Source organism: Eleginops maclovinus, chromosome 22 (genome assembly GCF_036324505.1).
Source record: "Eleginops maclovinus isolate JMC-PN-2008 ecotype Puerto Natales chromosome 22, JC_Emac_rtc_rv5, whole genome shotgun sequence".
In the NCBI taxonomy this organism is placed as follows: domain Eukaryota; kingdom Metazoa; phylum Chordata; class Actinopteri; order Perciformes; family Eleginopidae; genus Eleginops; species Eleginops maclovinus.
The window spans coordinates 4,770,245-4,785,592 of NC_086370.1; the positions used below are offsets into that span (position 1 = coordinate 4,770,245).

The 15,348-nt window shown below is 38.7% G+C and overlaps 1 protein-coding gene across 3 annotated transcripts in view; it reads left to right on the forward strand.

Moving 5' to 3' along the window:
- Window positions 1-15,348, forward strand: part of blnk (B cell linker) — a 28,385-nt gene that overhangs the window by 7,208 nt on the left and 5,829 nt on the right. Inside the window, exons 2-17 of one of the 3 annotated variants that reach the window (XM_063874615.1) lie at window positions 2,130-2,176; window positions 2,503-5,765; window positions 6,151-6,216; window positions 6,754-6,800; window positions 9,713-9,750; window positions 9,830-9,947; window positions 10,207-10,310; window positions 10,480-10,552; window positions 12,202-12,285; window positions 12,876-12,901; window positions 12,994-13,022; window positions 13,135-13,191; window positions 14,232-14,259; window positions 14,345-14,396; window positions 15,013-15,073; window positions 15,170-15,197. In XM_063874615.1, the coding sequence (XP_063730685.1) occupies window positions 5,704-5,765; window positions 6,151-6,216; window positions 6,754-6,800; window positions 9,713-9,750; window positions 9,830-9,947; window positions 10,207-10,310; window positions 10,480-10,552; window positions 12,202-12,285; window positions 12,876-12,901; window positions 12,994-13,022; window positions 13,135-13,191; window positions 14,232-14,259; window positions 14,345-14,396; window positions 15,013-15,073; window positions 15,170-15,197 (873 nt within the window). In that variant the 5' untranslated portion in view covers window positions 2,130-2,176; window positions 2,503-5,703. Of the gene's footprint in view, window positions 1-2,129; window positions 2,177-2,502; window positions 5,766-6,150; window positions 6,217-6,753; window positions 6,801-9,712; window positions 9,751-9,829; window positions 9,948-10,206; window positions 10,311-10,479; window positions 10,553-12,201; window positions 12,286-12,875; window positions 12,902-12,993; window positions 13,023-13,134; window positions 13,192-14,231; window positions 14,260-14,344; window positions 14,397-15,012; window positions 15,074-15,169; window positions 15,198-15,348 lie in introns of those variants that run through there. The other 2 variants (XM_063874616.1, XM_063874613.1) reach the window with 2 other exon arrangements.

The following is a 15,348-nucleotide window of genomic DNA, read 5'->3' on the forward strand; positions in this document are numbered from 1 at the left end:
TTATTGAGTCACTTGATATGACACATTGCATTTTGGGGTGTTTGCTGACATTTGGTAAATGGACTGTACTTTTATAGTGCTTGATCAGGTCTTCTCGACACGCGCTTTAAATACTACTCTCCATTCACACTTTCACACCTCATTCATGCAGAGCAGTACACCTTGCTATACGAAAGCTAACATTCACACACCATCGGGAGCAACTCAGGGTTTAGTATCTTGCCCAAGGATACATCGACATGTTGACTGCTCGGACTGGGATCGAACCCAAAACCTTCTGGTTGATAGACGACCATACTCCCTCGTAGCCACTGTCACCACATATTTGATGTTGTAGAACTAAACGTGAAAATCGCTTCACCTTGTGTTTACAACAAACCTTATTTCAAAATAAAAACTCTAATTTCGACACAAGGGAACCATATGTTGTAAAAGGCTAACTCATTTCTGGGTTTTAGGACTGGTTCCTGCACGACCCTTTTTTTTAAAATCTCAGATAACAATTTGGAAGCCATACACACTTATATTCACCCAAAACAGCCTTGCATGCTTGAGTTCAAGCTTTAAAAAGATCGAACCATGGACATGGTAGTTTCTTCATATGTCATTCTGATTGGACTGCATGTAAATAATGAAAATGTGTCTTTTAGTGCTGCTTTGTACCTGACTTCCTTGTCCATCATACCGTGGATATTCTACAGCTAGTAGAGCTGTTGTGTCTCATTTAAACCAGCACAGGCAGTCTTATAAATAATTCAGTGTAGGAGCAGTGTCTGAGTATCCACCGGGACTGACTTTTTTGATATTATATTCGGTGTCAAAAGGCTAAGTCTGATTTTATACCGATATTCTCCTGTTAGTGAGTGGGATGATCAAGTGTGTTTCTGTGAGGCCAAGGTTCAGTACTTTGAAGGCGGCTAAGCCTTTCATATTAAATGATCTCACTCTCTGATTTACAAATGATTTAATCACAAGCTCTGTTTAAAGAGCTTTTACCTATGGGTTTATTCCTAGGGGTAACACCTCCTTTAGTTATACCCAACTTCCCATATACACACACCAAGGTAATGTGAGCGAACACAGCTTTGGAAAACTATTATATAATCGGCATCTTAACAGTACAACATTACATTTGTTTCACAGGAGACCCTTCTGCCGATACATTATTCATATCTGATTTAAATACCCATATTAGGCTCATACCTCAAACATTAGCTTTTCATCACAAGCCTTTCTCTATTTGTTCTTTTGACACCTTACACACTTCATCACTAAATATCAAAATGTCCCTACTTTTGTTGTCATGGATCTTACGTTACGACAAATATGAAGCAGAAAAGACACAAAGCAAGTAACGACCTAGAGCGATGAATTATGAATGACGAGGGGGATACATAATTTACCGGGATTTTGTTGCATATTTTATGGTAATCATTTCCTTTCATTTGTGAATCACAATTGCCTTACTGCACGGCAGACATTAAACGCCACAAAAAATCCCAATGGCTGAGGGCAGCCGGATAAACTTTATAAATGCTTGATGATTTATGAAATTGTGTTATATTGTGGTTTGTTTTTAGAGCAAGTGCTTCTGTTGAAGGTCAGCAGTTTTAGTGCGCAAAAGGGAAACAAGGCAACCGCTTATATTTACAAAATATATTTTCTATCTTTTGCTTTGTCTTATATCTCTGCAGTAGGCACGTCTATGGTATTGACAAATATGTAAGTTGCTTCGGATAAAAGATGCTAAATAAGATGTAATGTAATGTCAAATGTAATTTACACAACCAGTAACTTCCCTGCTGATACAATGCTGTACATACAGTATGCTGTGAAAAAGTGACTTCCATTCCTCACCGGTTCAATTTAAAAATAAGAGAGGGTTTCATTAGAAAAACAAAGTGATGGATAGCTGATGGAGCGGCCCTTAGTGAGGTGCTGCCATCTGCTGTCGGCCCTGAGGTGATGCATGACTAAAATTGTGCCTTCACACAAGCACAAATGCATGTATTTAATGTGGATGCCACGTTTGTATCATCACCTTGACTGTAAGAAATCCCAGCAAGTTCTCAAATGTTCTCCCAATTTGTCATCATGTGTTTACATTGATTTCTGCCATGCTTCCACAGAACCTGTCTGACAGTGACATGAACAAGTTTAATCTCATCCACCAACCGTAAGTAACACATTGATGTCAGCGCTGTCATCACACACTTCAATCACACCTTCCTCTATTCTCACCTAACCTCCCCCCTCCTCCTACTGTTCATTGCTTTAATTATCTGCCTGATAAAATACAAAAGTTGAAGATGAGAGCCTACCATTTGTAAAATTACAATGTTTCTGTGTGCATGAGTGTGTGTGTGTGTGTGTGTGTGTGTGTGTGTGTGTGTGTGTGTGTGTGTGTGTGTGTGTGTGTGTGTGTGTGTGTGTGTGTGTGTGTGTGTGTGTGTGTGTGTGTGTGTGTGTGGTGTGTGTGTGTTGGGTTGTGCATGCTTACAGTTGTCTCTACTTGTGTACACAGCTGGATGTGTGTGTTGTCAGCCTGGCTGCACCTGCACATTTGCCAGTATGTTGTTCCTCTTTATAAATCCCCGTGTGTGTCTTTGCGTGTGTTTCAAAAACACGTGTCTGTTAATATTAGTGATTAAGTGAAATAGGTCAGTAAAGCTAAAACTTTATATTTGTGACATGTTTATACCGACTTTGATCTAAAGAAATAAACAGTTAATCAAAAATAACAATTTTTTAGTTAACTTAGACTTACCAATTAAAAGTGAAACTATGTAGGTGAAGTCCATGTCATGTGTTATCGGGGACAAATATTATTATTAGTTTTTACCTATAAATTTAAAAAATGTTATTTTAGGTTTGATTAACTTTTAAGGCCTAACATTGAACATGCAGGGGAATGAAATATGATTTATATACCAAAACAGGATTTTCACTGAATATTGTTTGCTCTCATTTCTATTTGACTTCCTGTTTTGATATGGTTGTTCATGATCTTGTTGAACTAGGAAATAATATGTTAGAGCTAATAAGAGATGGAGAGTTTTCTCTGGTACTAACACAATGTAGAAACATTTATTTTTATTTGTGAGACATTGCTTCATATCAGAACCACATCACTTACTGTAAATATTCACCCAGACAGTTATTATAACACAACATTTGTTTACATCTCACAAAGCCAGTAATTCACCAAACTGTTTTAGGAATGAAAATGAAAACACTTGGTGACAGGAAATAAAATGTCTCAATATCATATGACTGTCCGTGGTTTCACATTAATCTCCAGGCCAAATGGTGACTAAAGGCTGTCTAAAGACTAATCCTACCATGAATCATGAACAACAGTTTCCTTAATAATCCCAAACTATCACTTAAATTCTCTATGCACATTTCTTACCACAAACAGCTCTGTGTTTTTTTTCGTCCTGTGCCGTACTTGACTGTAATCACAGGAAGAACAGACGTGTATTTAGCAAAACAGCTCCATGGTGACTGTATGATATGGTGACCACACACACTTTAGTGGAACATTGTGCCAGTCTAACGGGAAAGGCCCTATACTCATTTCTGTTGCCCTCCCATAGTTAGAAAACACTGAAGATTGCAAAGTTGAACTTTCCATGACACCATACTTGACCTGCACTTCACTCTCAATGTGTGTTGCTTAAAACACACTATGTATGACAAATCTGTCCAAGAATTTCATAATGACAGGAATAGGAATTCTACCGTTCCTTGCAGATGATGGAATGGTAGGTAATTAACTTCATCAAAGATAATTGTGTGTGAAATAGTGGCCGACCCTGGTAAAAACACAAAAAGGTTCTGAAAAATGCTTCTATTGGATGGTTCAATCAACTGGCCTATACAGTGGTGCAATGCGGACATAATGTGTAGGCCGAGCTGCAGTTAGCATTGCAAAGGTTCCCTCGACAAAAAGCAATGGAATTTTTCGAATGGATTTTAATATGTTGCAAAAAATAAGACATGTAAAACACATTCAGATAACAGCTAACGTAATGCTATAAACAAACTACATTATGGTCATGTGACTTCACAACAACATCGCTAAGCTAAAGGTGGACCTGTGTTGGACATGATGATGTTTAGTAGTATAATTTAGCTGTGTGTTAGCAACTTCCTTTATTAAGACAAGTATTTTTCTGGAGTCGAACCTCAAACTCACTCAAAAATCCTTTGACCTCACGATGAGGGAGCCTGTTAATGATAAAATGCCAACTAATTTGCAGGTTTAGGACTCATTCCTGCGCCACTAAAAGTCTCAGGGCCATTATTGTCCTTCATCTGAAAAAACGATACTTATTGAGCAGCTTAGTGTGGATCCCAGGATGTCAAATGTAGCTCATTTTCATTGCTCATCTGCGTCATGAGACTGATGTCCCCCATAAGCATCTGTATGGGACGCACCAGGCTTTCAACAAACTCCAATCCACTTCATTATAAGAAGTTCACAGCAACAAATGCAACCAAATGGGGAAGCGTTTGCATCGGTATACAACCAAAAAGCTATTTTTTACTGAAGACATTATGTCACTGTGTCATATGACATTACGTCAGTAGCTTCTGTTGCACAACCAACATATTTATTTTCAACCATACCACGCTGTATTCTCTAACCCTAATGAATACATTTAAACCTGTCCGGGCACTTTTGTCAAGTAAACCTTACCACAACTGTTTCAAGAAGTTAACCACGTGTTACAATGCTAACCACTCTGTTGAGATACTGCAAATACCAGAGCAGCACAATATGATGAGAAGGGATGAGAGCAGGTTTCTCACAGAGACATCCAGGAAGAGATTTAAAATGGCCCCCAAAATAACATGAAATAATTACAAAGAGTCATAAAAACAAGAAGCGATGCAAAATGGCTGCAAAGGGACACAAAGAGACTCACAACAACTAATAATGGGTCGCGGGTAAAACAACCGGAATGAGACCCCAAACAACTACAAAGAGACACCAATTAACTACAAAGAGACACCAATTAACTACAAAGAGGCACCAAGCGGTTACAAAAAGACAAAACAACAACAAGTTTAAAAGTAATTACAAATACGAGAAAATAGACAAAAAACTACAAAGGAAAAACACTTTACGAAGGGGACACAAAATGAACACAAAGACACACAAACAACAACAACAACAACAAGAGGCTACAACTATGAAATCTTTGTGTCAGAGCCCATTGTCTCATAATTGGCCTATTCATTAACTGGAACGCCTTATCCTAGTATAGTAGTTTCATTCAGGTAATTTATACATACCAGTTATAGCAGCATTGAAAATGTCAATGTCTATTTTGAGGTGGAATTAACGAGAGTCTGGGGTGATGTGAAGCAAGAAGCTTCAGTGTGTATGTGTGTGTGTGTGTGTGTGTGTGTGTGTGTGTGTGTGTGTGTGTGTGTGTGTGTGTGTGTGTGTGTGTGTGTGTGTGTGTGTGTGTGTGTGTGTGTGTGTGTGTGTGTGTGTGTGTGTGTGTGTGTGTGTGTGTGTGTGCGTGTGTGTGAAAAAGAGAAGTGATTTTTCCTGCAGAGAAGCTGTAGAAAATAACACCCTCCCCTCTATGGCTTAGACGTGACTTGTTGCCAAATACTGTGTTCATTTACATTTCTGCTGACGGTCTTGCAGCACACACTTAACGTTTGAGAGGTAGATGGCCAAAAATGTTAAACATGAATCTGGATACGTTAGGTAAACTCGCTGCTCCGGCTACAGCAAAGATTCGGTAAGAACTTTTGTATTATTTTATATTTTGAGTTGGTCAATGACAGATATTTTTGAAGTGCGGGATCAGAAAAAAAGTTGGTGTACATTTGCTAACTTTTTAGTGCAAGCTACAAAAACTATCAATCTCAATGTTCAAATTGAATTTAAAAAAGGATGCTTTACCATTACATAAATCCTAAATTGTGTATGAAAAGAGAATTCAAGAAAGAAGGAGGTGTGACTAATTAACGTGAGTTCTACAATCGTCTTTTTAAAGTACCCTTTAAAGCTGAAAATCATTAACTTCATGTCTATCACTTGTTCGGCTCACAATACTGCAAAACTCATTTTCTAAAGATGTGTTTCTGAATGATAAAGCCAAATGATATCGTTGTTTTTTTCAGGCAGCTTCAGAAGATTGTTCAAGACATCAAGAAAAATGATGGCAGCATCCTGGACAAACTCAGAAGGTGAGTCCTCTTAAATCTCCTAATCTTTTTATTAGTACTGCACTCTAATACAACTCATGGAAAAAACAATCAAATCCGTTTCCCTTTTATTTATATGTCTGGCTGTTGATCTAAAATATCCTTAGTGTGTATAGATGCATTATAAGAGAATGCCAATTCCTCTTTCACAAGCAGTGGAATAAGAGACAGACCAACAGAGCAAAAATAACTACAGCAGATGGCACTTTTATTTTCCTTTCCTGTAATGAGTCCCTTTAACGCACATCAGAAAATAAACTACATGCATTACAGAAGCCATTCATCCTCGTCCTGTCTTGTGAATATCCCCAGCGGTCTGCTAACTGTTTTTATGTAAATATAGACCTTTCACAGTTTTACAGCACAGGTGTCTGCTGGTGAGTGGTATGTGTGCAAATGAAATTTAGAGTTGGAGTATCATAACGCCAACCATTACACTCTGTTCATTTAAATCACAATTCATAATGTGTCAAACCCCTGTTAAGCCATTCATTGCCTCAACATCTCTCTGTGTGACAGATTGAAAAGCAAACCGGTTCCAAAAGTACCTGCGAGAGATTACAAAGGTAAGAACTAAGCCATTCACTTCACATCACTGATGCAACTGGAAGATTGAAACATGAGATGGAAAGAAACTGGTATATAAAGCTCTCATGATACATTTTTACTTAAAGGGGCTCTATTATGCTTGTTTTCAGGTCCATATTTGTATTTAGTGTCTCTCCTGTGACATGTCCCCGTGCTTTGATGTTCAAAAAGCTCTTTATTTCTCTCATACTGCCTGTGCTGCAACACCTCTTTACACCCTCTGTCTGAAACCAGAGCCCAGTCTCAAAGGAGTCCAATGGAGGGGTTTCAGGGCACAAAAAACTTTATAACAAACTAAGGGACAGACAAGACCCCAAAAAGCAGATTAGGGCCTCTTTAAAAAGACTCCAAAAATAGATTTCAAAAGGTCAGCATGCTAACAAACTCAGAATGACAGTATTAACTTGATGATAAATTGGAAATTCATGCTAATTCATTAAGATTTGCCTTCTTATTTCAGCATACCATCATTTGCTAACCAGCATTTAATGTATATTGTGTGTTACATTCCACAATAACATTTCTAACAACAACTCGACCTTTGTTGAGTTGTGTTATTATACCAAATGTTTTCAAGTATTCATAAAACTTTTCAAGTCATTTTGGATTTTAGCCTTTGTAAACCATTTACATGCACAACAACCTATAGAACACGCTACAGGAAGGGGGAAAAGAAGCTTTATAAGGCATCTTTAAGTATTTTTGTTGAATAACGATACTCAAACTCCAGCCCGTACATCGAAAGAATCATCAAACCTTCAGAGTAAAGTCTGAAGTACTTAATGTAACACCACTAAAGCTCAGCAAGTAAACCTTGTAGAAAACTAAGAGAACGTTCTGTACCAAAAGGGGTTTAGCTTTGGAAGTGTGGAGTTTTCATTTGGTCTCCCATCTCTCACATTGCAATGTTGTTACTATGGGGATTATTACAACTATGATCATGTGAGTAGTTTTGGTTTTTTAGAGAATTTCGGATTACTAAGACCCCTCTTTCATTATTGAAAATCAGCAATACTTAACTACATGTGTTGGAGAAGTGTAATAGCCCATTGTTAATAACACTTACAAGATCTGCTTTATCTTACTATTTACCCCAAAGATTCAAAGGTTTTACCATCATGTGCACATTTGATACAGCGTAGTTGTTGGAAAAGAAAATCCTAAATCCCTGGCTCCTCCAACAGTGCATCGTAGATAAAAAGAAAAGGACATCAAATATAGTTCAGGTAAAATGCAGGAATATCTCCAACCTGCAAGCTCATAAAACGTCCAAATTCACAAAAACTGCAACAGTGCGTCAGGAAAAAGCACACATGACTGCACCCATTTCCATATGCTGTTTTGAGAAGCTTGCTGTGATCAATTATGGGATGCTTCTAGTAAACTTCATTGTAAAAACCGAGATTAAGTCATGTGGAGAAATCATACAACTCTGAGTGAGAGGTGAGGAGACAAGCTCCGCTAGTTCCTCAACAGAGAGACTGCAGAGTATGCTTTCGTTCTAAAATTAGAAAATGTTCTCTGACACCTGCTTGCATAACTTTAAGACTGGAATGTAATATTTGTAGTGACCTGTTTTTTTTTTTAATCCACAATTAGAATAGTTTCTACAAGCTCATTTCTACTACTTCCCCCTACTTTCTTAAAGTGAGGACTCGTAACCGGTCCGTGGGAGCCAGAATTATTGTTGGTTGCAAGGGGATTAAAGACTTATTTCCCAAAGTTAAACAAAAATCTATTTACATCTTTTTTTTAATGTACATTTCAAGATGTTCTTTTTGATATTCTGTCTCTCACTGTTAAAATAATCCTACCATTAAAAGTATAGACTGTTCAGTTCTTTATAATTGGGTTAGGGTTAGATCAAATCAAAGCGGGGATCAAATATGTATTTCCTTCACTGTATATAGTATATAAGTAAAGATCAAAAAGGTCTTTATTTTTCTGGTGGAATAACAGTTTTAGGTCCAAAATTAAAATTATCCAAAATAGAGCGGTGCAGGGATGACGTATATTTGTAGGCCGACCCAGAAGTAAGCTGAGGCATGGGTTCCCTCGACAAAAAAGCAGTGCGATTCTTTTCATAGGATTTGGAAATATTGTAAAAAATAAGATCTGTGGAAAACGAACCTGTTTGATAAATGCACGTTTTGTTCAGCTAATCTCCACATGTGATCCATCTCTTAAATTTGTGTCAACCACAGAACTTATTTCGAGCTATTTTCCAAAATCCTAAGGAGAAATCCCATTCACTCTGAGACGAGGGAATCGAGAGTGGCAAAATGCTAACTCACTTCCGGGTTTAGGACTCGTTTCTGCGGGACTCTATATAACAAGATGTTAAAAAAAAGAAAGGTCTATACATGAATAACAGTAAAATGCTACTTGAGTCAACAAAATAAGCACTTTTAATTGTGATGCTTTAAGTACATTTAGCTTCTTTACTTAAGGAGGACATATTCGGCTCACTTTCATGTTCATATTTGTATTTTGTGCCTCTACTGGGACATTTAGCTCTTTATTTTTTCTGCTCTGATTGGTTAGCTGGCCAGATGTTCCACCCTTTAGACTATCAAGTGTCTTACAATGTGTTAACCATCACAATTAAGACGTAGTGATGTCACTATGCTACCGAAGTTAAGGGAATACAGGAATTGTAGCCTTTGCAGACCAATTACATGCACAGACACATAACTCCCTACAGGAAAGGGAAAACCAGGGAAAAGCCTAATAGGGCCTCTTCAAGTGAGATCTTGAATGAACAATCCTTACTTGTAATGTGGTATTTGGACATTAATGTATTAGTACTTTTTCTTAAGTAAATAATCATATTACATCCTTGACCACTGGCTCGTTGTAATAAAATCCCTTCACATGTCCGTGTTTACAGATTTCAGGGAAGATGAAGAACGGTCCGACTCTGATTACGTAAGTTGGGACCTATGTGAGTTATAACTCATTTAAAGTGTTATAATTCTTTGGAACATAACAAGCATGTTGTTCACAGGACAATGACATGTATGAAGATCCACATGAGGAGCAGGACGACAGCTACGAGCCACCCCCCAGTCACAGAGCCTTCACCCATACGCCCTCAGCTTCCTTCCCGAGGGGGGAGTACCTCGGTCAGTACAGTCATCTGACATCTGCATTTATTTCACCCAAAAAAAAAAGTGTGCAGATTTTTATACAAACATCATCAGTTTCATGTTCACACACAGTTAGTATTTCTTCATCAGCTTCTCCCTAACGGTGACAGTCTTGCTAAGGGTCCATTTAGTCCCTTCTCACCATTAAGAGAAAGCTGCAATACTCAGAGGGCTTCTCAACAGTGTTTCATGCAAATGCTGACGTCCTGTTCTTGCTTCTGCTTCTCCTTTCCAGACAACTGCCGGAGCAGGCCCGGCCGGCCGCCAGGCAAGCCCCTCCGCCCGGGAAAAGGCTCCAAACAGCTGCCCCCCGAACCCCCCCCTCAAGGGAGCGATGAAGTAACGTAACTTTTTACCCCAGAACCTTACTTTAATACTATACTGCAGGCCTGTTAGTCTGGGATACTTCCACATTACTATGTCATGGAGTATTTCGCCACATCCTGTGAATTGGCAAATGTTTGAGTGTTGGTAGCTGACCCCATTTTCACAATTTGTTTTTCTGAAGGAAGACTACATCAATCCAGACAGTAACGATGATGATGACAACTACATTGAACCTGCGGAGAATCCCTCTTCCAGTAAGATACACAACAGAAAGAGAGGAGGCACAGTGATCTGAAATGTTTGAAAACTAGAAGGGTTTTATGCTTCTGTCTACCAATCCAGTTGGAGTTTACAACCATGTCTGTACAACAATTGTAGGACATTGTTATAGTTATCGTAGGAATTCTTATTTTATTTTTAAAAATGTTGTGAGTTCACAGAAATGTTGACCTTTGTGTAATTAAATCACATTCATCTCAAATGTTGAAAAAAATCCCTCCAGGGGTTTCTAAGATATTGTGTGATTGGGACGGACAGTAGGACGGACTACAACGGAAAAAACAACATTCCTTTGGCCAATACTATAGAAGTGTGCGAAAAGGGAGTCCTAAAGTCCTAAAACCTGGCAAACACCACGCTTTTCACTACATCCGGTTCCCTTGTCCACGTTCATTTTTTTTAACCATGTTTTTAAGTGAGCTGTAAAGGTGCTGAATGTATGTATGTGTTTGATTTGAGTGGATAGGGAGTTCCAGTTTTGTGTAGCTGTGACCGAGAATGATGACTGACCAGAAATGCTCTTCCTAAATGGGACCGATAGGTCGCCACGAGTGGAGCTTCTAGTGGTCAGTGTTGTGTTATTACATTGAGTTATTAATGAGGTCAGAGGTGGAGGGGCTGTATTGTGCACAATCTTGTACACCAGAACGCTGTTCCTGTATTTTATTAAATCTTCCCAACTCAGGATGTTATGTTTGTTGAGGATGGTACAGTGATGGGACCTGTTGGGTTTCTGGTCAAGTACTTTCAGTGTTTGCTTGTGCAGGGTTGCTGGTGGCTTCAGTGTGGAGCTTTTAGTTTGCCCCCAGCTTGTGATCATTAATGTATAATTTGGCAGAATTAAAAGTCATTGTGTTTCTAATGTATTTAAAATTGGCCAGGCTGAACTGAATTCTTTGGCTCACTTTATTTACTTGTGTCTTGAATGTTAGATTAGAGTCAATTATGATTCCTAGGTATTTAACCTGCGGCAAAATATCAATATTTTCACCTGAAATGCTTATATTTGACACAATGTTGCATTTTCTTTTTGTGAAAAACATCCCTGCTGTTTTATTTAGATTAAGCTGTAGCCATAAGCAGTTTAGCCAGTTAGTGATCGGCTCTTAAGCCAAGGTCAGGTTAGCAGCAGCCTTCTGCTTTGTGTTGGCATGCACATGTATCACGGTGTCATCGGCATATGACATCAGGACAGACAGTGTTGTTGCTAACAAGTGACTAAATATACGACTAAATGTCGTTAAGCTTTTAGCTTAGCAGTGTGCATGATATGCATCCATACATGATGGGAGTTAGCTTTGTATCAATGCCAATTGCAGTTATGCTTCAACAATCAAAAACTGGTGTCAATATGTGGAGATTCTCCTGCTGAAAAAAACGTTTAAGTATCATAAACATGTTTTGCCACAATTTCTGCAAAATACCCAAATCCAATTGGGAAATCCTATTGCTTTTTGTCCACGGACTCGTGCGATGTTAACTTCCAGGTTGGCCTACAAAAATATGTCATCACTGCACCACTCTATTGGCAGTGGAGGCACAGAATAACTGTAGCTATATGGATGCTACTGCTGCAAGACTACAACTATGAAGATATAACAATTACCTCCACGCCTCTCCTCAGATACTATGATGCATTGTGGGAGCAAAGCAGGAAGGGACCGTCCCATAATGCCTACACCTTTAACAGAGCGTCCACCCAGTCCTGGTAGGTATAACCATGCTGTACCCCAATGCTAATTCAGGAGGGGCAATCAATAGCATTCTGGTCTTTATAGCCTGTACTTAAAACAATTCTCTTACAATCCAGAAATTCAAACCTCATGGTGAAAGAGGAAAAGTCAGGCCATCCCTAAAGTCAATAGGAGGCATTATAGAGGAAGGGTGAAAAGAGATCTAGAGGTCTAGATCTAGAGATTTTCACCGGATTAGTGAAAATGTTTGGGATTTATCCTCTAGGGACCATGAATGACTGCACAAAAAGTTATGCCCATCCAATAATAAGACATTTCAAACCTAAGAAGCCATGTTGCAATGGCTATTGGGAAGAAAAAAAGGCCCATATTATGTCTACAGTGTTGAATAAACAGATTATAGGCCTACATGAATGAATAGTCTATGTAAATACAGAGCAATCAGAGACAGGCAAGAGCAGTCAGTCCAAACACACACTCACACAAAGACGCCCAAGGGCAGATACTGCTGCGTGCTTTAGTCGTGAAAAAAAATGCAACCCCCCTTCAAAACAAGTGGTGTAGTTCTACACTGTGTCTAATTTTGGCTCTGGTTGTTTTTCAGACTTTTATGAAGTTCCTGACATCGAGGTAAGCTTTTATGTGAGAGCATTTCCAAGCATTCTTTAAAATACATTTACATGTGGAAGTCATTGTGGTTTCATTTTGTGGCCTCTTTACAGGGGAACTCATTATCTCTTCAAGCAAACAGGTCAGTGGGAGACTTTCGTCATGGAGGCTCATTCATGTAATTGTACAGACATGCAAAACACAATGACAGTCTTTAGACTGCAGTCGTGACTATAATCTTTTTAATTTTTCAGGCTTTGTCCAATCCCCACATCACAATCTCCTTCTATACCACCCAAGCCCAGCCCCAGGTAGGATTAACAACATTTAATTTATGATTTTTAACATAAAGAGTAAATGTTACGTCTGGGGCACAATAAAACGATAAAACCCAAATGCACGACTCGACACAAAAAGAGTTTCCAAAAAAAGGTTTTTTACTAGAGGTAATATTCCATAGTCACAAAAGTCTAAACACAACGCACACTAGTGTGGTGATAACTCAAAACGATCTGGCACTGGGCACAGAGACAAACACAGCTTAAATACACAAGGTGAACACAGGTGTAAACAATAAGGGCGGGGCAGTTAATCAGGTCAAGGGGAGGGACAACCAAGGAGGGGAAATCAAGCTACCGAGACACAACAGTAAATGTGCTTTCTCTCCAAATGGGTTTAATTTCCTCACATTTTAAGTGGGGTACAAATAATTGTCAGGTATTTGGTAAGGGAACTTAAGTTAAAGAGGCTCCAATTACTCATGGAAAATGCAATATGTTCGCCAGAAGGGCTTGCTTTTGCCACTGACAAGCCAAGATTGTTAATATAAATGTCGGACAAAACTGTAAATTGGCTCTTGTAAGATATATAAAACGGTTTGCAATTCCCTTTGCTTTGATCCGATGAGTTTCTGAGATTCGTATCCGTCCGTATTGTCGTAATCGGCTACCATATTCAGTCATGACCTTGAAAACAGATTACATTCAGATACACTTTCTGTACTCCAACAAATGATACACCGGCACTACTTTCCTCCACTCTCACCCACTGGGCAACGTGTCACATGACACAAAAGCAACAGTCCGTGATAGGATGGGGGAAATGTTAAATTACTCTTTAGGGTCCGTTCTGTAAAGTTACACAACACCGAGCTGGTCAGCAGCCAAAAGGAGATGATAACAGAGCTGAATTGCCACAACGGGATCACTTTGCAGCATGTTTAGCTACTCAATCATGGGACCAATATGTCATTTTCGTCAGTTACCCTTTCAGTTCAGCTCTTTCTCAGTCAGTTATGAAGCTATCACATTTCTTTCCTACTGCTCCTTTAATGAGTTTTGTTTTTTTCCAGAGCGAACCCGAGGAGATCTCCTATTCCTGTGAGTGATGGCAAATGAGCACGTGAAAGTGGTTTTCCAGAGATTCACGGAATGTTCCACAGTTAATAATATTGGGATTTTCCAGGTCCAGGAGCCCACAGGCGAGGATGAATATGAAGTTTGTGATCCAGAGGACAGTAAGTATTAAACCAATATAGGTGACTTATTGCCCTCTTCATTTTTTATAAAGAAAGACTGCTATCATGTTGTGCCATCTAGAGGATGACCAGTGGAAGAAAAAACATGTATTTCCTTAAGTTTATTATGTAAAGACAACAGAACAATGTTACTTTGGAAAAGAAGAAACTAAGTTATTTAGTCTCAAAAATGTGTCCTCTGCTCAGAGATCTTATGTCTAGGAAAAGCTGCCTTTCATGAAGAATATTCAGGCAGTACACACCAACACTGAAACCCATGAGCACATACTACAGTTTAAAAAGCAGAAATAAAATTTGAGCTGTCAAACAGTTAATCTCACACACACGATGTTATGAACATATAGGTTCAACTACTGAATTAAAACAGAACAAATGAACCAAAGAAAGAGAAACCATAAAGCAGATTCAGGCAGTAGGCGTATAGATTCACTCTTAAAGTTTTAGCCTACAGAACAGAACAGCTGACAGAGGAGAGAGAACATCTGATCCTTTACTACAAACTCTATATGATCTTTTTAGGTTTTAGTAAAATCCTGATAGCAACGGTGGTTACTTTTTTGATGATCACTTTTCATTGCATTGTTTGCTCTTTCAGGTCCCTGTAATAAACGTGCTGAGGGTCTTCCTCGACCCCGACCAAAACCTTTGCCAAGAGAGTAAGCATCTCTAACAAAACTTTTATCCAATGTTATATATTCCTTAAAAAGGGAATGACTAGTTGTCTAAACTAATTGTGTCTTTTTCTCTCTCAGGAGGTCACCAATACCGCCTCTAAAGCCGGTAGGAATATCCCACAAGTTATATTAAGTTTGTTTAAGATAGTCTTTTAGATTCATCGATTTTGGTCAGATTGTCAGTATGTCAGTCAATAGTTGAAAATGTCTATCCATGTTTCACAAAGTAAATGCTAATGTCTTTGAATTTCAAGTGT